This window comes from Bos mutus, chromosome 16, assembly GCF_027580195.1.
Source record: "Bos mutus isolate GX-2022 chromosome 16, NWIPB_WYAK_1.1, whole genome shotgun sequence".
Classification (NCBI taxonomy): Eukaryota; Metazoa; Chordata; class Mammalia; order Artiodactyla; family Bovidae; genus Bos; species Bos mutus.
Genome location: NC_091632.1, coordinates 50,819,968 through 50,847,320, shown reverse-complemented (window position 1 = coordinate 50,847,320; position 27,353 = coordinate 50,819,968). Strand labels below are relative to the sequence as shown.

Genomic DNA, 27,353 nt, shown 5'->3' with positions numbered 1-27,353 from the left:
GCCATAACGCCCGGAAGCTCTACCAAGGCCGCCGCGCTATGGATCGCGCGTTCCGGCTCCTCGCGCGTTCGCGTTTACTCTCGCGGAATCCAGGTTCCGCCCCTAGACCTGGCCTTGGCCCGGGTGGCCCAGCAGTCCTCCTGCTCCGGCCTCCGAACGCCGCTCGAATGGTGAGCTCGTGCTGCCCGACCGCCCTGGCCGCCCCGCGGTGACCTTCAGGCCTCCCGCCCTCCGGCCTTAGGGTCTCGGTACTGGCCCGTGTGTTGGAACTTCTCTGCCGGCCCGGGGCGCTTCCTCAGTTGGAGGAGCGCTCGGGAGGGGCGGCAGCTGTGGGCGAGAGTCATGCCGGGCCTCGTGGACCCTGCCCCTGCCGCGCTCACTTCTGTGGCGACTGCCCTTGCGAGGATGCTGAGGTGGACGGTGTGAGGAGGGGGCAGCCACGAGGTGGGACTGTGTCGTGAAGGGGCAGCTCCGCACCTGCCCTTCGTGGGCCCGGCTGAATCCAGCCCCTCGGAGCTAATTTCTGGGGGTCACAGCTGTGCTGCTAGTCGTCTCCAGGCGGGGTTGGAAGGGTCTTGTGAACCTAAGAGATTTTACTTCTCATGCAATTGGCCATTTAGTTTGTGAGACTCTCTTTCCTCACGTAACTTTTGTAAAACCCGGAAATATGAAACTGGCAGAATGTCCTGAAGTACGTTGGAGAAAATTGCATGGGACCTAACTATTGCTGAATCAGCACTTTTAATTGAGGCACGCCCTCCAAGGAACTAAACGTCCAATTTCAGGTTGGATACCCTAACTTACACGAGCTCTTTTTCACTTTAGAAAGTAACCTCCGGAAATTTGGGCTGTAGTAAATAAACATTGAATAGGTATGCTCACCTGTGTATTATCAGGAAAAGTGAGAGAAAGAAATGCTGGTTTAGGAAGGCTTACTATTTTGCCCTATTCACTCTGATTTGTAGTTTGAGCTTTTATTCAGAGAGATGCGGCTTCAGACCCTATTCAATTACTCAGAGTTGGGATTTTGGTCAGGTAATACTGTAACACGACTGAGCGACTGAACTGAATACTGTAATACATACAGTATTATGTAATACATAATAGTGAAGTCGCTCAGTCATGTCTGACTCTTTGCGACCCCATGGACATAGCCAGCCAGGCTCCTCTGTCCATGGGATTTTCCAGGCAAGAATACTGGAGTGGGTTGCCATTTCCTTTTCCAGGGGATCTTCCCAACCCAGGGATCGAACCCGGGCCTCCCGCATTGTAGGCAGACACTTTACCGTCTGAGTCACCAGGATACATGAAAATAATTACAGATACTCAGCAATGTTATCCCTGTGGAAATACTTTGAATTTGGGACGTGGTGAGTGCTTTATTAAATGAATGCTTCCATCTAGGGGATTTTAAAGGCCCAAGACATTTTCTGGACTATACACTTTAAGATAATTTGATGACATCACTATATCTGAAACTAGAAATCAAGGATGCTTTATATTTCTGCAACTCTCTGCTCGAATAATTTTAGTACACTTTAAAGCCTTTTAAAAAGTTATTTTTCACTTATTTAGTGTTTTGTAAAAAAGGAATAAAAGACTGAAGAACTGAATCTATCCTGCTGTTAATGTCAAAAAAAACAAAGCACTATCTTGCTTTTAGTATTGTAGTATTAGCTAACATCAGGTGAGGATAGATTTTTTTTTGTCCCCAAAATTCTAAATACATCTTTTGCCCTCTAATCTTCTCAGCTCCAAAATCTCCGAGTTGATCTAAGTTTTTCTTGTTGCTAGTGTTAAGAAATAAACTATATTCAATACCCAGTGACAAACCATAATGTAAAAGAATATGAAAAAATATATATGTCTAACTGAGTCACTTTGCTGTACAGAAGAAATTAACACAATACTATAAATCAGTTATACTTCAATAAACTTTTTACAAAAAGAACTTCAAATAACCCTAAATTCCCTAAATTACCTTTCGTCTCAGTTAAGAATACAAGTTGGTCAGATAGGAAGATTATGTTGAATGCCCCCTGTGTGTGAAACAGTCACTGTGGGCACAGGGTTTAGACTGCTTGTGTGCATGCATCCCTACTCAGTCGTGTCCAACTCTTTGCAACCCCATGGACTGCAGCCTGCCAGGCTCCTGTGTCTATGGGGGTTGCCATCCCCTTTTCTGGGGATCTTCCCAACCCAAGAATCAAACTCATTTCTCCTGCATTGGCAGACAGATTCTTTACCACTGTGCCACCTGGGAAGACCTTATAGACTGCTGAGGCATGTTAAGTAAACAAAGCAGTTATTAGTAAATAAGCAAAGATGTCATGCACAGTTAAAGTTACTTCATCTTCAAGATGGCCATAAAGTCTGAAAACATGGATAATATTCTATATTGCAGTACAGTATCAATAAACCACTTATTACATATTTGTCAGTATTTTAAGACTTGGTGGTCACCCTGTACTTTAAGAACTGAAAGAATTTAAGAAGTCTCTTTAGAGAAACTGGAAACCCAAACAAAATGAAGTCACATTTGGGATTTTAAACCTCTTGAGATAGTCTTTCTGCCTAAGAAATGGTTTGGATTTTCTTGAATTCTGCAATATTCTTTGAAACCACCTAAGGCTGAGAATGTGAAAGGCATTTTACATTTTCTTTAAGAGATATCATGGTTTAGTTAATGGTTATCTTACACATGCGTAGGGATATATTATAGGCCTAAGGCCTGTACCTTTTTACTAACCTTTAAACGCTTTAGACTCTGGTAATTCTCCAAGCCAGGCTTCAACAGTATGTGAACTGAAACTTCCAGACGTTCAAGCTGGATTTAGAAAAGGCAGAGGAACCAGAGATCAAACTGCCAACATCTGTTGGATCACAGAAAAAGCAAGAGAGTTCCAGAAAAGCATCTTATTTCTGTTTTATTGATTATGCCAAAGCCTTTGACTGTGTGGATCACAACAAACTGTGGAAAATTATTAAAAGAGATGGGAATACCAGACCACCTTACCTGCTTCCTGAGAAACCTGTATGCAGGTCAAGAAGCAACAGTTAGAAACAGACGTGGAACAATGGACTGGTTCCAAATTGGGAAAGGAGTACGTCTGGGCTGTTTGTTGTCACCCTGCTTATTTAAATTATATGCAGAATACATCATGAGAAATGCTTGGCTGGATGAAGCACAAGCTGGAATCAAGGTTGCAGGGAGAAATATCAGTAACTTCAGATATGCAGAAGACACCACCCTTATGCCAGAAAGTAAAGAAGAACTAAAGAGTCTCTTGATGAAGGTGAAAAAGCTGGCTTAAAACCCAACATTCAAAAACCAAGATCATGGCATCCGGTCCCATCACGTCATGGGAAGTAGATGGGGAAACAATGGAAACTGTGACAGTCTTTATTTTTTGGGGCTCCAAAATCACTGCAGGTTATGACTGCAGCCATGAAATTAAAAGATGCTTGCTCATTGGGAGAAAAGCTATGACAAACCTAGACAGCATATTAAGAAACAGAGACATTACTTTCCTGACATAGGCCTGTCTAGTCAAAGCTATGGTTTTTCCAGTAGTCATGTATGGATGTGAGAATTGGACCATAAAGAAAGCTGAGCACCAAAGAATTGATGCTTTTGAACTGTGGTGGTGAAGAAAACTCTTGAGAGTCCCTAGGACCGCAAGGAGATCCAACCAGTCAATCCTAAAGGCGATCAGTCCTGAATATTCATTGGAAGGCCTGATGCTGAAGCTGAAACTCCAATACTTTGGCCACCTGACTCATTGGAAAAGACCCTTAGGCTGGGAAAGATTGAAGGCGGGAGAAGGGAATGACAGAGGATGAGATTGTTGGATGGCATCACTGACTCGATGGTCATGAGTTTGAGCAAGCTCCGGGAATTGGTGATGGACAGGGAAGCCTGGCGTGCTGCAGTCCATGGGGTCACAAAGAGTCAGAAACGACTGAGCAACTGAACTGAACTGAGACTCTTGACTGATAGCCTGTAAACTTGGAGACCACCTCATCAATTCCAGGTTACTGGGGTTAGTGGATGGTAATAGTACTTGGTATTTTTAGGACCAAATAGCCATCACACTGCAATGCACACTGGCCATATTATCCTTTCATGCTTCTCTAGGAGGGGAAGCAATTGTGAATAAAAATGCATCTCCCAGGACATTAGGAAATTGCAGTTTGTGCCTGCCTTATGCCTAGCTGGTTAGACTCTTTAAACTTCTCCCAGAAATTCTGCTCTCTGAATTATGAGATATAAAGACATGATTAAAAAAAAAAAACCCACAATTTTTTTAGTAATAATTAAAAACTTATTTATATTTAATAGATACCATCATAACCTCACTTTTTCATCAAAAGCACTAATAATTTTTTTCATTAATTTAGTTGAGCAGTCCTCTTCTTGCCTAAGCCACTAGGAAGAGATAATGTAAGAAGGTTTTGAAAATCATACACATGGTTTTCAAACTTCAGGTGGACTCATTAGTGGGTGGAGAAATCAATGTAGTGGACAGTAAACAGCATTGGGGTTTTGACTGAATAGCATAGAATAGAAAATATGAGGGCAGGACAGATTGTTTCACAAAACGTTTGTTTCAGCCTTGTGTGTCTATACATGTGTGTTTATTATAATATAAAGGTTTTTTTTTTTTTTTCTGTAGGTCATTGTAAAGAGCCAGGCTTTTTTCAAATTACTGCTTTGGCCCTGGGTGCCAGAGTGTGAAATTTTGTGTGCACCCTTTAAGGGTGGAGTTTCTATTTCCCACAGACCTCTGACCAAAAGTGAGGCCTGTGGCCTCCAAAGCCAAAGTTTCAAGGGACTCTTCTCAGTGCAAGACCCCCAGGCTAGGGACCCTGACACTGGACCTGGCCCTCTTTCTCCTGGGGGAGAATCTCTGCAATTGTAATTATCCTCCAGTTTGTGGGTCACCTCCCCCCAGGGGAGTATAGGTCTTGACTTTACTATGTCTTCACCCCTCCTACCTGTTTTGCCATGGTACCTATATATCTACAGTTGTAGAAGCTATTTTCTGCTAATTTTTCAGCTTTACTAATCAATCATTGCTCTGTAAATAATCATAATTTTGATGTGCTCTTGAGAGGAAATGAGCTGAGTCTTCCTACTCTGCCATCTTAGCCACTCCTGTCCTCTGCAGACTTTTAGGCAGAAGAAGAAAATACACCTCACTGATTATACTCCTGTATTTCTCACTAGATACAAGGATATTTTTCTTTTCATACAATTTAAAAAGTTTTATAACATAAAGTTTTTTTGTTGTTGTTGTTCCATCTTTCTATTCCCAAGGGATAACTACAAAATTATTTGTTTCCTATACAGAGGACTATTTACTAAAATAAGATTACTTTGCTAGGTGTTTTTAAATCTTTTGAATCATCTGATCATGTTTATTTTATAATTAATGCAAGGAGAACATTAATTAAAATTCTGAGTATCTCTTTGAACTCTCTGTAAAATAAATATATGTAGATTCCAAATGTCTATTTTTTTTTCTTAATTAGTATAATTTGATGTACTTGGTAGAATCTTAGGTTCTCCATAAAAGGGATTTTGGGTCGTGGGTTCTTATCCTAGGGAATGAGTTGACTTCAAGGTATAAACTCCTTAAAATCGTATATAAGATTTTACATATATTTATATTTATATTAATTTTTCTAGAGAGATGATCCAATACCCTGAGAAGGTTAGGAACTGATCTGGCCCATGTCTCTGTAAATTACACCATTTATTGTAATTATAGATTAGAAAAGCTGACTTGCTGAAGATGACACAGCTACCAGGTGGTGGGCCATCTCACTGCAAAGCCTGGAATATTTTGTGTTGCACTAAGCTCTCTCTCATGCATAATATTTATAGACAGTGGTTGAGCTTTGGTTAAATATATAATATTTTCAAACTTTGAAAGTATTGTTCTTAGGTTATTTTCCAAAGTTCTAGTAAAATAGTAGATGAAAGCTTGACCAATAATAGGCATATTCCTGAATTGGAAAGATTACTCTTTTGACTTCAAAGGCTTTCTTTGTATTTATCATGTGCATAGTGTATGAATCCTAGAATCCATCATTAACATCTGTATTAATTTGTGTGACTAAAATTTTCAGGAAAAAAACTGTAAGTGTGGGAGAACAATGAGAATCAAAGTGGAATTTTTTGTCTTTGTGGTACTTAAGAATTTCTTTTCCCAAATATGATGTTTCCTGTATATTGGAAACATATATTTCCAATTATTTTGGAATTACAAATTAAATTTATATTTCCAATTATATTTCCAATATTAAATAATTTCCAATTATTTCCAATAATTTCCTGTGTATTTCCTGTATATGATGTTATTTCTCCTGATACTTGTTTTCTTTTCAAGCTGTAACAGTGTCTTGTCTTTATTTTTAGGCAAGCCAAAATTCTTTTCGGATAGAATATGATACCTTTGGTGAACTCAAGGTCCCAAATGATAAGTATTATGGCGCCCAGACTGTGAGATCTACAATGAACTTTAAGATTGGAGGCATGACAGAACGCATGCCAGTAAGTGGCTTTTGTGGAAATGTTGGCTTATTTTAGATAAACTAGGTATTATTCAGTATTGAGAGTCACCCTACCTTATAAATATTTTACAGAATTAAAACGTAAAGTCATTTCGAGAACTAGCTTTGTGAGTAATAAAGTGTTTCTCTCTCGTTAAACTTTTTAAAGTTTTAGTATGCTAGTGTTTTGAGCTATGACTTTGTGAGTCTTTTGGATTTTATTTGATAGAACTAAGTGATTTGTCTTTCATTCTTGCTTGAATTTTTCGTATTTTTACTAGAATGTTGTAGTTTGTAAACATTTTTAATTTTGATTCTTTTTAATTGATGTAAAGCTTTTAAGAAACTGATTTAAAAGAAAACTTTTTAAAAAACTTTATTTTGTATTACGATATAGCTGCAATATATTTATATGATTAATCAAAGATTAATAAATATTAATACATTAATACAATTAATAAAGAATGCTGTGATAGTTTCAGGTGAAGAGCAAAGGATCTTAGCCATACACATACGTGTATCCATTCTCCCCCAAACTCCCCTCCTGTCCAATTTTTCTTTAATATTATACTTTATATCTATCTTGGCTTCAGTTTGTAGAAAAGTGTACACTAATTCATAAAAATACTATCTGTCATGATGTCTGGCATATAACATAATATATAAGTATTTGTTCAGTGCTACATGAATGATTTAATGATGAGAAAACTTTCTTATTTGTATGAAAACAAGTATTTCATATATATATGAAAACCATATTTCATTAAACCCTTACCTTAGAACTAATCTTCAGTTAGATCTGATATGTACTACTAAGAAAGAAAAAATCTGCCAGTTAAAGTTGTGTCATGTCATTGATTTGAAGATACATCTTGATTTCAGAGATGTTAAAGTGTGAAAAGAATTGATAAAATATATTACATATCCTACTGGAGCCCAACTAGAGTATGAAAAATAGTCACCACAAGAATGCAGGATAGGCTAGTAAGCCTAGAAGTCCCCAGGCCTCATCTGGTGAGATACTGCTACCTTTATCTTTTAAATATACTTTTTATCTAAACAGTAATTTTAACTTCCGTATTTTAGCTCATTACTAAGATTTCAAGACTGAATCTTGACAGATTTGTATGCCTTTCCAAGACGCAGTGGATCTTCTTAGAAAAATATCTCTGTAATTGTCAACCCACAGCCAGTCTAATGGTGAGGGCCAGACTACATGGTTGGGAGAGAGAGGGTAGCAGCTGATCCTGAATATTCCCATATAGTTCAACTCCTAGGGTTAAAAAGATCAGTCTTAAGCAATATTAATTGGAGTAAGCATGGCTCATGTTTTGATTTTCTTGCTTCAACTAGCAAGGTGTGTGTTTCTGGGGTGGTGTGATTGCTGCTGCTGCTGTACCAGAGACAGAGCAGTTGTTTGGATCTGGACAGGTGTCTATGAAAGATGAATACAAGGGTTATCAATTTTTACATATTTGGCTTCCATCTGGATTAATTTTCTGAACTACATAAGATATAAAGCAGACTCTTTGTATCTGAGGTCCTTAGGAAAACAAAATCAAAAAAAATTTATGGACTGCTATGGACAGGGAGGCCTGGCGTGCTGCGATTCATGGGATCGCAAAGAGTCGGACATGACTGACTGACTGAACTGAACTGAATCTGAGTGAAGAATACTGAGACCCTTTCATCTCCAATGATATATTTACCATTTTGTTTCAGTAGTGCCCAGTGAAGCTCTGTACTGTGACCTTTTTTATTTTTATGCATCTGCAGACATTGTGGGGTCAGTCACTCCATTTTGGTAGCCAGAGTTGATTGGCATTTGGTTGTGCCTTCAGCATTGGTTTGACCCACTGCAGTGTTCCTGTAGAAAATGAAATTCTCATTTGTTTTCATGTGTAATCCTATGTGTCATATCTTTCCATTTCATTTGGGTAGAACACTTGTAATGTTTTAATTTTAATTTCCTGGATTTAGCAGGAAATACTCTGAAACAGATTAGTGCTACTAACCATGGGGGAAGTGGGGGATGGTGCGCCATGGCAGACTGGTTCCTGGTCACTCACCAACCCCCAGGCCCTACGTGTTCCCCCACACCCCTCACACCCTCCAGCCACCACATTTTCATTCTCTTGATGGTTTACTGTGAAGAGGCTTTTTAGTTTGACATAGTCCAATTTGTTTATTTTTGCATCTGTTGCTTTTTCTTTTGGACTTCTCCAGAAAATCATCACTTAGACTGATATCAAAAAGCTTACCGCTTATGTCTTCAAGAGTTTTATGATTTCATGTCTTACATTCAAGTCTTTAATCCTTTTTGAGTTCATTTTTGTATATCGTATAAGATGGTGGTCCATTCTCATTCTTCTGCATGTGGTGTCCAGTTTTCATAGCACCATTTTGCTACCTTTATTTTACTTGTTGTTTTATTCTTTTCTAAAGAGAAGGAAAAATTATTACGTAGTGTAGAATCCAGTGAGGGAAAATAATGTTGTTGTTCAGTCACTAAGTGGTGTCCAACTCTTTTGAGACCCCGCCCATGGATTGTAGCCCACTAGGCTCCTCTGTCCATGGGATTTTTCAGGTAAGAATACTGGAGTGGGCAGCCATTTCCTTCTCCAGGAGATCTTCCCAAAACAAGGATTGAAGCCCCTGTATTGGCAGGTGGGTTCTTTACTATTGAGCCACCAGGGAAGCCCAAATAATGGTATGAGTGAAAAGTTACTCAGTTGTGTCTAACTCTTTGTGACCCTATGAACTGTAGCCAACCAGGCTCCTCTGTCTGTGGAATTTTCCAGGCAAGAATACTGGAGTGGGTTGCCATTCCTTTCTCCAGGAAATAATGGTATAGCCTGGTGAAATGGTTGAGTATCATTTGTTTTTAAATATGTGATGTAAAATCATGTGTGTTGTAATATCTTATAAAAAATAGGACAAATGGTATATTGTACATCTGTGTGAATGTGTGTATGTGTGTGTAAGGCATACATACATATCTGTGAAAAGTCATTGTATTTGCTTGTGTTCGGTTGCCTATACAAATAGATAAATGATGGTTCTTGGTTTTTATATGCCTATCTTTAATTTTTGTCTATATCCTAAACATTTTAATGTCATAATATTATTTAAGTTATTGTTTTCTGTACAATGTTTGTACCTGCATAAGATAGTAATCTTAAATTTCCATGCTTAAATTGCAAATTGAGATATTTTTCTGATTAAAAATTTTAGATCCCAGTTATTAAAGCATTTGGCATCTTGAAGCGAGCAGCTGCTGAAGTAAACCAGGATTATGGTCTTGATCCAAAGATTGCTAATGCAATAATGAAGGCAGCAGATGAGGTAAGAGGTGATAAGAGTGTTTACTTGTTGGCATTAGATCCCTATTATCTTCCGGATAATGATAAGCTCTGGCCTGAGGAAAGGGGCACTGAATTCTTGAGTTAATGTGTTTTAACATAGGATGACAATGTTATTATTTGGTAAGGATATTAATATGCTTCAAATATATATTGTGGCAGATTTTCTGGATGATTTTATACCTTTCATTTCTCTTTACTTTTCCTTGTAATTTATATAGTTTAAAGATAAGTTTTTAAAGAGGCACTCTTTGAACTTATATATTTGATTTCTTGTTTTATGTATAAATGATTCCCTTTAAAATTGGTTGTTTGATAATATGTGTGCAGAATGTAATTTCACTCTTCCACCAATAACATGATTGTTGTGCAAAGATAAGCAGAGATAACAGCTTAAAAGCTCTAGATATAATGTTCATTGCAGTACTTTTTATTAAAGCAGCTGTTTAAACAAGTTAGATTGTGAAGCCACAGAAATTTAGTTTTTTAAAGAATGTCATAGAACAAAGCCTACCCATATAAGAAGTGGGGAGGAAAGATTGCAAAATGCATGTATTTTATGATCCCAATTTTGTTTAGAAAAAGTGAATAGAAAACACGTTTTTCTGCATATATACTCCCATCACTTGAAGTAGAGACTAGAAGGAGATGCCTAAGTTCTAATCATCTTTATTTCTGAGGGTAAAAGTATGATGACTGTTATACTTTTCTTAGTTCTCAGAATTTTTTACACTAATCACCTATTATTTTTATTCAGTTAGGAAAAAAGTTTTACTTTTAAATGAACCAGTTTTTTTAAGGTAATAATTTCTAACGTGCACACCGATTTTCTTAGCTTAAAACTAAAATCATTCCAGAAGATGAAGTTAAGTGCTTACTTTCCCAGAGAACTTAAAATTAAAAAACTAACTAGCTCAGAATACAAAAATATGACAAAAATAGAGACAAGTCTAGACATGTTTATGTCTGTGCTTGGAGATTGCTACTCATGGGACATTTGTGGGATGCAGTAGCTACTAGTGAACTCACACTGTTAAGTCACTTGTTGGTTATAATGCTGACTCTGGCTGTAACATCTGTTGGATATTCTTGCTGAGTACCAACAGTGAATTTATCTAGAGACTTAACACATTTGCCAGCATTAACAAGTGGCCCTGTCTGGATATTACAGAGGGCAGTTGGAGAAATAGAAGAAAGATATCTTTGATTCAGTTTTCATTTGGAATCAGTGAAATTTTTATGCCATTCACAATAGATTATCTTTCACCTTTTAAAGTAGCAGTGGTTAATTAAAAAGATCATACACCATGACCAAGTGGGCTTTATCCCAGGGATGCAAGGATTCTTCAGTATCTGCAAATCAAATCAATGTAATACACCACATTAACAAATTGAAAAAGAAAAACCATATGATTATCTCAATAGATAATTTTTTGACAAAATTCAACATCCATTTAGGATAAAAACTCTCACGAAAGCAGGAATAGAAGGAACATACCTCAACATAATAAAAGCTATACATGACAAACCCACAGCAAACATTATCCTCAATGGTGAAAAATTGAAAGCATTTCCCCTAAAGTCAGGAACAAGACAAGGGTGCCCACTTTCACCATTACTATTCAACATAGTAATTTGGAAGTTTTGGCCACAGCAATCAGAGCAGAAAAAGAAATAAAAGGAATCCAAATTGGAAAAGAAGAAGTAAAACTCTCACTGTTTGCAGATGACATGATCCTCTACATAGAAAACCCTAAAGACTCCACCAGAAAATTACTAGAAGTAATCAATGAATATAGTAAAGTTGCGGGATATAAAATCAACACACAGAAATCCCTTGCATTCCTATACACTAATAATGAGAAAATAGAGAAATTAAGGAAACAATTCCATTCACCATTGCAACGAAAAGAATAAAATACTTAGGAATATATCTACCTAAAGAAACTAAAGACCTATATATAGAAAACTATAAAACACTGGTGAAAGAAATCAAAGAGGACACTAATAGATGGAGAAATATACCATGTTCATGGATTGGAAGAATCAATATAGTGAAAATGAGTATACTACCCAAAGCAATTTATAGATTCAATGCAATCCCTATCAAGCTACTAACGGTATTCTTCACAGAGCTAGAACAAATAATTTCATAATTTGTATGGAAATACAAAAAACCTCGACTAGCCAAAGCAATCTTGAGAAAGAAGAATGGAACTGGAGGAATCAACCTGCCTGACTTCAGGCTCTACTACAAAGCCACAGTCATCAAGACAGTATGGTACTGGCACAAAGACAGAAATATAGATCAGTGGAACAAAATAGAAAGCCCAGAGATAAATCCATGCACCTATGGACACCTTATCTTTGACAAAGAAGGCAAGAATATACAATGGATTAAAGATAATCTCTTTAACAAGTGGTGCTGGGAAAACTGGTCAACCACTTGTAAAAGAATGAAACTAGAACACTCTCTAACACCATACACAAAAATAAACTCAAAATGGATTAAAGATCTAAACATAAGACCAGAAACTATAAAACTCCTAGAGGAGAACATAGGCAAAACACTCTCCAACATATATCACAGCAGGATCCTCTATGACCCACCTCCCAGAATATTGGAAATAAAAGCAAAAATAAACAAATGGGACCTAATTAAAATCTTCTGCACAACAAAGGAAACTATAAGCAAGGTGAAAAGACAGCCTTCAGAATGGGAGAAAATAATAGCAAATGAAGCAACTGACAAACAACTAAGCTCAAAAATATACAAGCAACGCCTACAGCTCAATTCCAGAAAAATAAATGACCCAATCAAAAAATGGGCCAAAGAACTAAATAGACATTTCTCCAAAGAAGACATACAGATGGCTAACAAACACATGAAAAGATGCTCAACATCACTCATTATCAGAGAAGTGCAAATCAAAACCACTGTGAGGTACCATTTCACGCAGTCAGAATGGCTGCGATCCAAAAGTCTACAAGCAATAAATGCTGGAGAGTGTGTGGAGAAAAGGGAACCCTCTTACACTGTTAGTGGGAATGCAAACTAGTACAGCCACTATGGAGAACAGTGTGGAGATTCCTTAAAAAACTGGAAATAGAACTGCCTTATGACCCAGCAATCCTGCTGCTGGGCATACACACTGAGGAAACCAGAATTGAAAGAGATACATGTACCCCAATGTTCATCGCAGCACTGTTTATAATAGCCAGGACATGGAAGCAACCTAGATGTCCATCAGCAGATGAATGGATAAGAAAGCTGTGGTACATATACACAATGGACTATTACTCAGCCATTGAAAGAATACATTTGAATCAGTTCTAATGAGGTGGATGAAACTGGAGCCTATTATACAGAGTGAAGTAAGCCAGAAAGAAAAACACCAATACAGTGTACTAACGCATATATATGGAATTATAGAAAGATGGTAACAATAACCCTGTGTACGAGACAGCAAAAGAGACACTGATGTATAGAACAGTCTTTTGGACTCTGTGGGAGAGGGAGAGGGTGGGATGATTTGGGAGAATGGCATTGAAACATGTATAATATCATATATGAAATGAGTCGCCAGTCCAGGTTTGACGCATGATACTGGATGCTTGGGGCTGGTGCACTGGGACGACCCAGAGGGATGGTACGAAGAGGGAGGAGGGTTCAGGATGGGAAACGCATGTATATCTGTGGTGGATTCATGTTGATATATGGCAAAACCAATACAATATTGTAAAGTGAAAAAATAAAGTAGCAGTGTTTAGACTGCAGAAGCTTCAATTTGCTGGACAACCAGGAACTATAGTAGCACATGAAAAAAGTGAGTGTCTTTAAAATAGTACTATAAATGATGCCGACAATCATTTGATTCAAACAGCTTAATGAATATAGAATTTTTCTTATTTTTTAAAATACATTTTTTAACATTTTGTTCTGCAGGTAGCTGAAGGTAAATTAAATGATCATTTTCCACTTGTGGTATGGCAGACTGGATCAGGAACCCAGACAAATATGAATGTAAATGAAGTCATTAGCAATCGAGCAATTGAAATTCTGGGAGGTGAACTTGGCAGCAAGAAACCTGTACATCCCAACGATCATGTTAATAAAAGCCAGGTCAGTATACGAATTCTTTTCCTTGTATAAACTGAGAAGAATGCTGAGATTTCCCTTGTAAAACAGGCATTAACTTTTGACAGGATTAATTCTGCTTATATTCTTTAATGGAAAGGAGTTCTTTTATGTTCTTCTTATTTATTTTATGAATCTTGAGTCTATGTATTAAATTTCATGAAAAGCACCTTTAGGGGGTAAAAATCACTTTTAGGATACTTGAATTTAGTATATGTTTATATTTTCATTGATTTATATTTTAAAAACTCTTTCTTTTGAAAAATAAAATTATTTATAAGAATTGCAAAGAATTTCAGAGTTTCTATGTACCGTTTACCCAGCTAACCTTAATATTAAATATTTTACATAACCCTGGTACACTTATCACACGAAGAAATTGAGATTGGTACAATACTCCTAAGCAGGCTTTATTAGTTTTCTATTGATGTCCTTCTTCTTTTAACCAGGATCCAGTCCATGCTCCACATTGTATTGTCATCACATCCCCTTGGTCTCCTCTAATCTGAAAGTTTGCTTTTTGTCTTTGTGACTTTTGAAAGCAGTGGTCAGATATTTCATAAAATGTCCCTCAATATAGGTTTGTCTGTTGTTTTCTCATGATTAGACTGAGACTGTGGATTTTGGGGAAGATTGTTAAGAAATGAAGGGCTCTTCTTGCATCATATCAGGGGTACATGATAATAGCACAAGTTGGTACTGGTGATGTTAGCTCGAATCACTTGGTTAAGATGGTGTCTGCCACTTGGTTAAGATGGTGTCTTCATTTTCCAATAGCCTATACTCCAGCTACTGCACTTAAGCTCTATTTCCTACAGGGAGAAATATCAAGAAATTTTTGGACACTTGTTAAAATAACCGTGAAATTAATAGAGAACTTTGAGGCTATGAAAACAGCCTCTTTTTCCCTAAACTTTTGCCTATTAATTTTTAACATTCATCAGAAGATCTTGCCAATAGCAATTACTGCTGTGATGTTTTAGTAGTAATTTTCTTTCCCCCCTCTTTATTTTTGCATTAATTGAAATTTTTCTGTAAGGAATATTTACAGAATATTCTTCTTCTCTCTCCCCTTGGATTTATTTATTTATTTAATCATTTATATGTAAGCATGAATTCATTAATATTTTTTCTTAAGGTTATAATCCAGTATTTTTATTCTTTATGTTGCTACTCATATCGTTCCATAAAGCCACAGCATGTTGACTCCTGTGTCCTTTGAACATGCCACCATCCCTTTTTTTTTTTAAGGCACTTAATTTTTCCACTACAGGATGCTCCAGGCTTATCATCTTGTATTTTTCCTGTCCTAACCCCCCTAAGCAATCATTTTTCCAAAGACCTTTTGGAGGATCTTATTGGGAAGTGATATTTAAAAATCAGGATCTGGGTACCTAGTGTAATTTAAAGTATAAGGAAGTTTATTTATTTATTTCACATTGCATGGTGTGAAGGATTTTGCAGACCTAGGACTTGCATTTAAATATGAGTTTATCTTTTATGTATATTGAAGTCTGAAATCTACTTCAGAATAACCTAGTGTGTATGGTCAGGTAGAGGACTGAGGTAGAGTTAAAGATAACGTCGTAATTTAAAAGTAAAGGTTTACATTTGACAAAAGAGCATGGTGTTTATAGACTACCTGGTCAGGTCCCAGTTCTGCCAACTCTAAATACTTTGGCATGGCACATAATTTCTTTGACAGATTCTGTTCTATTTTTAAAGTGGTGACCTATCTCGCAGAATTTTCCTCAAGTTTAGTGAAGGAAGAAATGTTCGTGAAAGACTGTATGTGTTATTTAACTGTAAGATGTTTTATTACTGCTATCCTTATATTTGCTAGGTGTATTTCTTTGTGTCTTGCTGTTATTTATTAGCAGGTAGATACAGTAATATGTAATATATTCATTGTAGATGGTCTGTGTAATACCGACCTAAATACCTTCTGTAAAGGAAATCAGGTTGCTTCTTTTGCTTCTTATTTGATCCTAAGTGACTTGGCACACATAAATATAATAGAGTACTAAATATGCCACATTTTGAGTAGTCACTTAGTGAGATTTTCAACTGAGACATTCAAGTTTGGTTTTTTTGGCCTATGATTTAACATTTTATGTTTCTTTTGAAAACTTTCCGACAGAGCTCAAATGATACTTTTCCCACAGCAATGCACATTGCTGCTGCAATAGAAGTTCATGAAGTGCTGCTCCCAGGACTACAGAAGCTGCATGATGCTCTGGAAGCAAAATCCAAAGAGTTTGACCAGATCATCAAAATTGGGCGTACTCATACACAGGATGCTGTTCCACTTACTCTTGGGCAGGTATATTGAGTGTGATTAGATTTGGTTCCATTGTGGGCTTGGTACAAATGGCCAATGTATTACCCTCTAAATCACACTGGTTTAAATGGCCAAGTTTGTAACAGTTCAGTTCAGCAACAGAGATGATTCTGCATTAACCTGTCAGTGATTTTATTGGCATCCACTCAGGAGAAGAGCAGGGCATACTGGTTATGAACCAGACTCCACATCAGTCTGCTTGAGTTTAAATCTTAGCTTTGCTATATGTAAACTATTGGACCTTAGGAAACTTAGCTTTTCTTTGCGTCAGTTTTTCTAGCTGTAAAACCAAGAAAATAATATCTCTTTCGTAGAATAGTTATGAGGTTCAAATAAGCTAATTCATGTAGAATGCTTAGAACTGTTTGTGATATATTGTAAGCACATATTGGTGTTAGCTGTCATCATCTTTATCAGTATCATTATCATAATTTCTTCCTTTGTCTCTCTTATTCTAAATTAGTAAGTTCTTTAAAAATTAATTTTAAAGTGGTTAAATGTTTTGGCCACATGTAAAAGAGGTATTACTCTTTTCCAAAATACAAAAAGCATTTTTATGTTTCTTTATGATGGCTCCGAGGGTAAAGCGTCTGCCTGCAATGTGGGAGACCCGGGTTTGATCCCTGGGTCAGGAAGATCCCTTGGAGAAGGAAATGGCAACCCACTTTGGTACTCTTGCCTGGAAAATCCCATGGATGGAGAAGCCTGGTAGGCTACAGTCCATGGAATCGCAGAGTTGGAGACTACTGAGTAACTTCACTTTCAGTGATACTTTAAAGAATGTCTAATAGTACACATTGCAGAGGAAATACAAGGAACAGATTTTGTCTCAGTAAGCTCACTCCACTTTGAGGTAGGACATACACAAATTCTATATCAAGTATCAGTAACAGTATTTTTGTAGAAATTCAAGTTAGTTGTGAGCGTTTGGCTGCTGGTTATTTGGAAAGATTTCATTTGTAGTTTTGTTCATCTGATAGCAAACAATGGAAAAAAACATGATCATTTACCTTAAGTTTATGACAGCAGGAATGAGGAAAACTGGAAATGATTAATTGAGGTACACATGATGTGACTAAATAAAGCTTACTAAATTAAGTTGCTTCTTAAGCTGTATCTTATTTCTCTTTACATCATTGGCTCTTCAGTTCAGTCTCTCAGTCGTGTCCAGCTCTTTGCGACCCCATGAATCGCAGCACGCCAGGCCTCCCTGTCCATCACTACCTCCCGGAGTTCACTCAAACTCATGTCCATTGAGTCGGTGATGCCATCCAGCCATCTCATCCTCTGTCATCCCCTTCTCCTCCTGCCCCCAATTCCTCCCAGCATCAGGGTCTTTTCCAATGAGTCAGCTCTTCACATGAGGTGGCCAAAGTACTGGAGTTTCAGCTTTAGCATCAGTCCTTCCAATAAACACCCAGGACTGATTTCCTTTAGAATGGACTAGTTGGATCTCCTTGCAGTCCAAGGGACTCTCAAGAGTCTTCTCCAACACCACAGTTCAAAAGCATCAATTCTTCAGCACTCAGCCTTCTTCACAGTCCAACTCTCACATCCACACATGACCACAGGAAAAACCATAGCCTTGACTAGACGGACCTTTGTTAGCAAAGTAATGTCTCTGCTTTTGAATATGCTGTCTAGGTTGGTCATACCTTTCCTTCTAAGGAGTAAGCATCTTTTAATTTCATGGCTGCAGTCACCATCTGCAGTGATTTTGGCTCTACCATACATAAGTTCTAAGGAGATACAGTATCTGTTTTTGAAACTTTTGAGTATCTCTCTGGTTTCTAGTTTTTTTCCTGTTTTTTTTGAGTGTTACATGTAGGAAAACCATTATGTGCTAAAGTCCATTTGGGCCATGACTCAGCTTCCTATGTAAAATCATCATTCTTTGTGACAGAAAGTTAGATTTTTCTGTTTATCTTACCAGAGGTATTTATACTTGGTTTTATTGAAATAGTCTTTTGAGTTTCTTGAGTGTAATTTTTTCTCTAATAAAATGTATTCCTTAAGTGAATCCACCTGGTATATATGTAAGTGATATTAGATCAGATGGAAAGAAGTTGTATCTTCTAAAAAGTATTTTCTTTAGAGCAGTGTGAAATCCCAGTACTAATCAAAAGTATTCATGGTGTTTCAGTGTTGTTAGATAGGGTAAAGAAAAGATAGATTGAGTGTAACTGTATATCCTGGCTTGCTCAGTTGAGTTCTAGTTTATGCCCTCTGTCCTTGCATAGTTCTTACTTAATAGGGCCCTTGCTGTGTTTCAAACATGATGATTTCTGTGGTTACTTTACTTAAAGTATGTTGTACTTTGGGAAGCAGTGTGGCATTCATAGCAGAATTAAAATGCATCATGAAGCTACCCAGGGTCTTACTCTACCCTGTTACCTTCTTAGGCTGTTCAATAAGTCACTTAGCTTCTTGAGAGCTTTTTAAAACACCCTCAAATTCCACGTCAGGTTTTTTAACTGAAATTGTCTTAAGGAGATTCAGTTTTTTTCTTTCTTCAAGTTATTTGAAATGCACCAACAAAATAAATCATTTGCATATAAACCAATAATTTAATGTAGTAAAGTTGTGTTTTTTTACGTTTATTTCCTGTGTTGGTTTTCTATTAAAAGAGTAGTTTATAGTTTATAGGTAGGGTGCATGTTGTTATCAGTGGCATGGCCTACCTGATAGGTTTCTAAATGCCCTTTCACCCTTGTACATTGCTTATCATATACATTAATGTAATTGCCACTTGAGTAGCTTCTAATTTTGTACCTGAGATGTGTTTTTTAAAAACTTATATTCAATGCAGTTAGAGTGACTTACATGCCATTAGGAAATTGTATACTCTCACCTTAATTTCTTTATTTTTTCAGGAATTTAGCGGTTATGTTCAACAAGTGAAATATGCAACAACAAGAATAAAAGCTGCCATGCCAAGAATTTATGAGCTCGCTGCTGGGGGCACTGCTGTTGGCACTGGTTTAAATACTAGAATTGGCTTTGCAGAAAAGGTTGCTGCAAAAGTGGCTGTGCTCACAGGTAGGTGATAACATGGCTTACTACTTATTACCATTAGACCAGTCTGTGTTTTTCTGGGTGTTTCTGCTTTGAATTCTTACAGATTTAAAGTTAGAAATAATACTTCCCCATCAGTCATCTACTTTGTGTCTGTTTTAGAAGTTGTGATATTAATCCTTATCCAGTATTCCATCTGTAAGTTCATATAACATGTAATTATTAAAATCTATTAGTGCTAATTTCATTTACTATCTGGTAGTATTCAATTATTTTCCATTTAAAGCTGTTGTAGGCTTCCCTGGTGGCTCAGTTGGTAAAGAACCTGACTGCGATGTAGGAAACCTGGGTGTGATCCCTGGGTTGGGAAGATCCCCTGGAGAAGGAAATGGCAACCCACTCCAGTAATTTTGCCTGGGAAATCCCATGGACAGAGGATCCTGGTGGGCTACAGTCTATAGGGTTGCAAGAGTCACATGACTTGGCAACTAAATCACCACTAAAGCTGTTTTGAATACTTGTTTTCAAAGTAGGAAGAATCAAATGATTGGTGAGAAATTCATTTGAATAACAAGTATGTTAGAGATTGACTGGCTTAATTTCTTTTTTCCCTATGGCATACTGTGACATTTCTTTGAATTAATGACCTTTTTGAAGGTCTCAATAATAGTAACTGTTACTAGAGCTGTTGTCTCCAGAAAACTCTTATTAACATGCAGATCTTAACAGAGAGTACAGATAATTCTACATTTCTTATTATTGCTTACTAGCAGAGATTTGACTTTTAATTAAACTTTAATCAGTGAGAATTGTAATATGGGGTCTAGAATATGTAGATCTTTAAAAATTTGAACATGGGAGCGACTGAGAATGTCTAGTTCATTTTGACTTCCTGATCTCACAGAGGAGCTTGTAGGTCCTGGCTAGAGAACAGAATGCATGTGTGCTCAGCCACTTCAGTAGTGTCTTTTGCGAGTCCGTGGACTCTAGCCCACCCGGCTTCTCTGTCCATGGGATTTCCCAGGCAGGAATACTGGAGTGGTTTGCCATGCCTTCCTCCAGAGGCTCTTCTCGACCCGGGGATCAAACTTGTAGTTCTTACATCTCCTTCATTGGCAGGCATGTTTTTACCACTAGCGCCACCTGAAAAGCCCAGAGAAGAGACTGCTGCTGCTGCTGCTGCTGTGTCGCTTTAGTCGTGTCCGACTCTGTGCGACCCCATAGATGGCAGCCAACCAGGCTTCCCGTCCCTGGGATCCTCCAGGCAAGAACACTGGAGTGGGTTGCCATTTCCTTCTCCAATGCATGAAAGTGAAAAGTGAAAGTGAAGTCGCTCAGTCGTGTCCGACTCTAGCGACCCCATGGACTGCAGCCTACCAGGCTCCTCCGTCCATGGGATTTTCTAGGTGAAAGTAATGGAGTGGGGTGCCATTGCCTTCTCCAAGAGAAGAGAGTAGGATGCCTCAAATGGGGGGAAAATTGTACTAGGAAAGGAGTTCGGAATCGAGTGGAGTGAATTTTACCTACTTTTCATCTTTACTCACGGCATCATACACATGTGTTTGCAATAGCAGAATGATTTTTCATTTAGTATTTTATATTTCTTTCAACATTAATTGTGCTTGTTTTATCTTTTAAATGTGCTAGTATCATTAGATTCCTTCTACTCCTCAGGACATCTTGAAGAAATGTAGAGAAAGCTTGAGTCTTAAGCATTTCTTTATGAAGTTAAATTTTTATTCTGTTTTTGCTTATGTTCATATACTGACAGTTTCTGTTTAACTTGCTGATATTAGAAAAATGTTTAATTTTACCTGTTAACTCATACAGGTTATTGATTTTTTTCTTCAGGCTTACCTTTTGTCACAGCTCCAAATAAGTTTGAAGCTCTGGCTGCTCATGATGCTTTGGTTGAACTCAGTGGAGCCATGAATACTACTGCTTGCAGTCTGATGAAGATCGCAAATGATATTCGTTTTCTGGGTTCTGGTCCTCGCTCTGGACTGGGAGAACTAATTTTGCCTGAAAATGAACCAGGAAGCAGTATCATGCCAGGTAATCATGTAGCTGGCTCCCAGGTGGCTCATTGGTAAAGAATATACCTGCCAAGCAGGAGATGCAGGTTTGATCCCTGGGTCAAGAACATCCCCTGGAGAAGAAAATGGCAACCCACTTTAGTATTCTTGTCTGGAAAATTCCATGGATAGATGAGCTTGGTGCACTACAGTCTGTGGGGTCGCAACTAGTTTGACATGACTTAGTAACTAAACAACAACAATCACCACATAGCTGATAAATGTTAGAACTGAAACTTGATTAGAACCCAGGCATTCTCATCTACAAAGCACGGCTGTTTTAGTTTAACATGATCTGTAAGTAGATGGGGACGTATGTGGCACACTTGTTTCAGAATGTGCTTAGGGCTGCCTTTGATCAGAACTTCTGGGAGCATCACCAACAATATAGGAGAAAACAATTTTAGTTAGTATCGTGTATTCTGATTTCCATATTAGAAAATGTGTAAATAGTTCTTTCACAACCCAAAGCAAATAGAATTCTAGAACAGGCTATTAAAGTGATCTTAATGGGTTGAATAAAAAGAATTATATCACATGTCTCTTATTTCATTTTTTGCTTTGGGCTTTGGCCAGTGAGGTATGGGAGGCTACACAGATATGGTTGGGGCCTTGCTTTATTATATGTCTTGCTTTGTCTTTCCTTCTTTTCTTGTTTATTTGATCTAAAACCTAATTTTAACTCATACTTGAATCCATCGGTGTGCTCGATGTGGTTTTCTTGAAGGAAAGGTGAACCCCACCCAGTGTGAAGCAATGACCATGGTTGCAGCCCAAGTCATGGGGAATCATGTCGCTGTTACCGTTGGAGGCAGCAATGGACATTTTGAGTTGAATGTTTTCAAGCCAATGATGGTAAGTTTTTGATTTTTAATGCCTTTGACCCAAAGCTAGTTGTCTTGGTTTTTGTCTTTCATAAAGATTTCTTAAAGTTCATTAGGTGTTAAGATAATATGAGTAGCAGTTGGAAGTCAAGCATATATTAATGTTAGAAGATTAATCCTGGATATTTAATTAGGTGACTTTTAGCTTAAGTAATTGATGGTTTGCTTTTTATAACAGGAAGAAAAATTCTGAAAGTGGGTTATAGGTTTCTTTCTTGTCCCTAGCCACTGGGGACGCCAACTGCTAGAAATAAGTTCTAGTTCCTCAGTTAATAAACAGAGGAAAGAAACTCTGCCTCCATTCTGTCTCCTTCTTACTGCTGCTTTCTTCCTCTCCAAATTCAGCTGTTGTAAAGGAATGCCCACTCTCACTTGCATATGCACTGCAGTTGGGCTTCCACACTTGCACTTGTATTTGAATTGTTTTTGTAGCACTGTTGAGTCCAACAGACATGCCACGGCTCTTAACTGCCATCTGACCTAGACTTGTCCCTTGAGACACTTTTGTCCTTGGTTTATTCAGTAATTTCTATCTAGTTCTCTTTCCTTTCTCTCTCAAGACTATGATTGGTCTTACTCTTCCATACACCTTGAAAACATTGTGTCCACTCAGTGTTCAAATCTGTTCTATTTCCTTCATCTTTGTGAAGATGGAACAAAATGGCATCATCTTTTATCCAGTTTCCCCAACTTCAGATAATGGAACTGTTACCTATTAGAGTCCTCTATTTGTGTGAAGTGTTATATCTAAATATATATTAAAGGCTTATTTGTAGTTTGTATCTGATGTAAAGTCTGATTTTAATTTGATAACATGCAAATGACAAATATTATGTTTATTCATTCACTGTATTCATTAAATATTGACTGAGTACTAGTCTATGTCAGGCACTGTCCTGGTTGCTAGTGATAGAGCAATGAACAAAACAAATTTTTTTGCCCTTATGTGATATGCACTCTAGTGGAAAATAGAAGACAGACAAAAGGACATCTCATATTAAAAAGCTTTTCCTTTCAGGTCAGATTCCAAACAGTTAACACCAGCTGCCTGGCAGATACATGTGCATAACATTAAATGTCTTGCAGTTTTTTTTTAAAAGATCTGTTTTGTTTTTAATAGTAAGTCGAGATAATCAACATTTGCGATATAATAAAGTTGTTAGTATCAAATTAAACCTTGGAAGTTCTGTGTGAGTCCACTGTTGGAAGTACTGTTTTCAGACCCTGGGATTTTAGACCAGAGAGATTAGGATGCGGATATATATTTATTTTAATATATGTTGGAAATGTCACAAAAAATGCTAAAACAAACTAACATGCTGATCATTAAGAACTGAGAAGCCCTGGCTTCACTCATTGCCTCACACACACGCTGAACTTTACAACCTCTGACTATTTCAGTTCTCTCCATCAGTAGAACTTCATCAACTCCTACAACTGGAATTTATTTTCTTTCTCTGCGTTCTTTAACATTTCATACCTGTATTTTATAATACCACAGACTATCTCGTGCTTTAGTTTTTTTGTGTTTATGCCTTTTCACCTCTTAAAAAAGCACTTCTCTGTCCTCAAATGTTTATAGTTTCTTTCATATTTTTTGGGGGTATGATTTCTTACAGGTTGTAAGAGTGCTATATGTTAATTGAATTATATTCATATATGAACTAGCAAATATGTTATCGAACAAAGAAAAAAGCTAGGCTTAATAAATCTGTCTCTCTCTCAGATTAAAAATGTGTTACACTCAGCCCGACTGCTGGGAGATGCATCGGTTTCCTTCACAGAAAACTGCGTGGTGGGAATCCAGGCCAACACAGAAAGGATTAGCAAGCTGATGAATGAGTCCCTAATGTTGGTGACAGCTCTTAATCCTCACATAGGTATGCGTTTAAAGAATAACAATGTCATTTTGAATATACAGTTTAAAAGCTGAGAAAGTTTTAAGAGACTAAGACTACTGGATCAATGTTAGTGAACAACAGATTTCTTTTGAACATTGTCTTAAAGACATTTTGAATTGTGTTGAAAGATGCTATATATATTATTTATAACCTTTATGGTGTAATATTTCTTTCAAAAACTTGATTGATTATACTTCATTTTATTTGAAATGTGGCAAGTTCAGAAGTAGAACTTAAAGCTTATTTTAATCTTAATAGGATTTAGATACTATGGGACATTAAATTCAGATACTAAATATCCTCTCAGTTTGTATTGTTGGGACTTGCTGACTAACAACACTGAACGAACTCATTTTTCTACCTTGTCTAGATGCTACTATACTTTTGTTGTTGTTGTTTTATTCAACTCAGAAATGGATTAAATTAAAAAAAAAAAAGGGTTATGTATGCATTTCTTATAGGGAAAGGGGGGAAATATTTTGTCTAAAACTGTGGCTTTTGTGTTGCAGGCCTTTTCCAGATTTATAAATATTTCATTATATAGATTCAAACTTGTTAACTTGGATTATAGATCGACCATAATGATCCCTGTTAAATACACTATTTTAACTCATAGATTTTGAGGCACTCACTGCTTTATGTTATAATGTATTAAAAGCCTTTTCCCACCATTTCCTTACTGCTGAGCTGAGGGTTTTGTACATTAGAACAAGTTATGATGCAGTCTTTTGGTGTGATATGAGTACTGTTTTAAAAAAGTCTTTAATAATCTTATACTTTCAAGGCTGATTTTATATCTGGGCTTCATGTCAAACTATAACTTCAGTCTTATAAAGTTAGAGCTCCTGACTGCTGCAGGTAGCTGTGAGCCCAATATACTGTCTGTTTTTGGAATAGTATGAAAATTGGCAATAATACTGGATTCTTTTGAAATTATTGTACCTTAGCATTCAGCTAGAGAGATGCACAGAGGAACCCAGAGGCTCATGGGATAAGTGTTTCATCATGTTTATATTCCAGAATTTGTTACTAAAATGTTTAAATTAGAGATACTCCTAAAGCAGAATGATTGATATCTTTCTTTGAGTCAGTTTAATGTGAGGTAAAGGCCGTTCAAGAATAAGTGGGCAAAAGCACGCCTGACTGGTGACAAAGCATGAGCCTTACAACTCCACATCATGGGTTCTGATTGTGCTCATTATGTATAATAGGTAGTCATGTTTTTGGGACTTGAATGAAAACTGAAAGGGTTAGCATAATGCATAGACTTTAATGTCATTATTAACGTTAATGTCATTATTAACATTAAAGTATGGAATGTCTAATATTAACCCCAAAGGTTTAACATGAGAATTCTTTCAAAGTTAGTTTGATCAGTAAATGCCCATTTCAACATGTTTAGCATTCAGTGTTAATTTTGTATTAACTATGTCCATAATGTTTTATAGTAGATTAATTGATACTATGAGTAACATCTTATATGTGGTTGATAATCACACATGACACATAACATTTTGTAGGTGGTTAATAACTGCACATGACACATAACATTTTTTAAAAATATTTATTTGGCTGCACATCTTGCTTAGTGGATAATCATTGCAGACTTCTCTTTGTTCATACCCCTCTAATCTTGTTTTTTTTTCCTCCTTCATTGGTTTCATTTTTGTTAATTTCTCTTCTTTCTGGTTTTTGCCTTTTTAAAAAAATTACATTAAATCAAGATAACCAGAATTGCCCTGCCTCTATTAATTTTAAAAGCAAATAACTTTGATGTAAACAGTAGATCTGTGACCTCTTGTGCAAGTATATGTTTGTCTGAAACTTCCCTACTTGTACTGTGTACCGTCTGAAAAGAGTGGAGAACAGAAAGAGATGCTGGAAGCTCTGAAGGTGTGTGTCTCCTCAGAGCCCTGCCTGCTCCTCCCTCATTGTGAGAGGACTCTCCTCTCTCTTCCCTCTTAGAGCCCTTTACCTTTACCACAGTTCCTGGTCATGCAGTCCTGTATTTTTTGTACTGCTGCAGCACTAAGCTTATTAATGCTTTGTTAGAAAGATAATTATTTTTGGTTAAACATACTATTGAAACAGCACATTTATACTACCCAGATGTAGACTTCTATGTCTTGGTGCTACGTGTGTATGTGTGTGTTTGTGTGTGTAGAGAGAGATGTCTTATGTGTATATATTTTCCCCCTTATGAAAATATCTGTATTAGTGAGCATTTCAGTTTAGGGACACATCTTATAGAATGTGAGGTACGTATTACTTAAGAAAAGTGAAGAAAGGTTTTATTCTGTGTAAGAAGTGACAGCTATCAAGATAACTCACTGCTAAATATTTTTAAGATTAAAAAATGTTTACTTAAGAGGTTGGTAGCGTCAAATAAATAATAATGATTACTCTTGCTTTAGAAAACCAAGTTTCACTACTAACTCCTATGTCACCTTTTAATTTCTTCAGGGTATGACAAAGCCGCCAAGATCGCCAAGGCTGCACACAAAAATGGATCAACCTTAAAGGCAACTGCTATTGAACTTGGCTATCTCACTGCAGAGCAGTTTGATGAGTGGGTAAAACCGAAGGACATGCTTGGTCCAAAGTGATTTAAATAAATGTATAATAAAAATGATTATGTCATATAAAATAAAAAGTGATACAGACTCCTTATATTTCTCAAACAAAAATGGATAAATATGAAAGAAAATCGCTATTGAACTTGACTGTCTCTAGCAGAGCAGTTTGGTCAGTGTATAAAACCTCAGGACATGCTAGGTCCAAAATGAATTTTAAAAGTGTCAAATAAAATCACTAAATTATATAAAATCAAAAGGAAAACAGACTTATTTTTCTTCTATCTTAGTTGACATAGTTGAATCTGTGATTTTTGTGCATGGGTGTTTACCATCTCAGATGTTTTGTAAGAGGCATATGAATTTTTAGAGTTTCCATTTTTTTAGTTGGTGTTGTTTTAAACAAATTTTCTTATAGTAAAAAAAGTACCTGTGACCTCATTCCCAAGTTATGTCTTCAGACATCTTTTATTTTCCTGTAATTTGGGAGCATAAGCTGACCAAGC

The 27,353-nt window shown here is 36.9% G+C and overlaps 1 protein-coding gene across 1 annotated transcript; it reads left to right on the top strand.

The window, feature by feature from the left end:
* On the top strand, nt 1-26,931 carry FH (fumarate hydratase). Its single transcript, XM_005897199.3, has 10 exons — nt 1-170; nt 6,425-6,559; nt 9,793-9,903; nt 13,867-14,043; nt 16,199-16,381; nt 19,273-19,438; nt 21,266-21,469; nt 22,217-22,344; nt 24,100-24,253; nt 26,738-26,931. The coding sequence occupies exons 1-10, from the start codon at nt 39-41 to the stop codon at nt 26,878-26,880; spliced, it is 1,533 nt and encodes a 510-aa protein (XP_005897261.1). The 5' UTR covers nt 1-38; the 3' UTR covers nt 26,881-26,931.
* The last annotated feature ends 422 nt before the right edge of the window (nt 26,932-27,353 follow it).

Coding starts and splice junctions, on each gene's coding strand:
- FH (XM_005897199.3), top strand. CDS start 39: ATGGATCGCGCGTTCCGGCTCCTCGCGCGTTCGCGTTTACTCTCGCGG. Junction 9,904..13,866: donor TAATGAAGGCAGCAGATGAG/GTAAGAGGTGAT, acceptor TTTGTTCTGCAG/GTAGCTGAAGGTAAATTAAA. Junction 24,254..26,737: donor AGCTCTTAATCCTCACATAG/GTATGCGTTTAA, acceptor TAATTTCTTCAG/GGTATGACAAAGCCGCCAAG.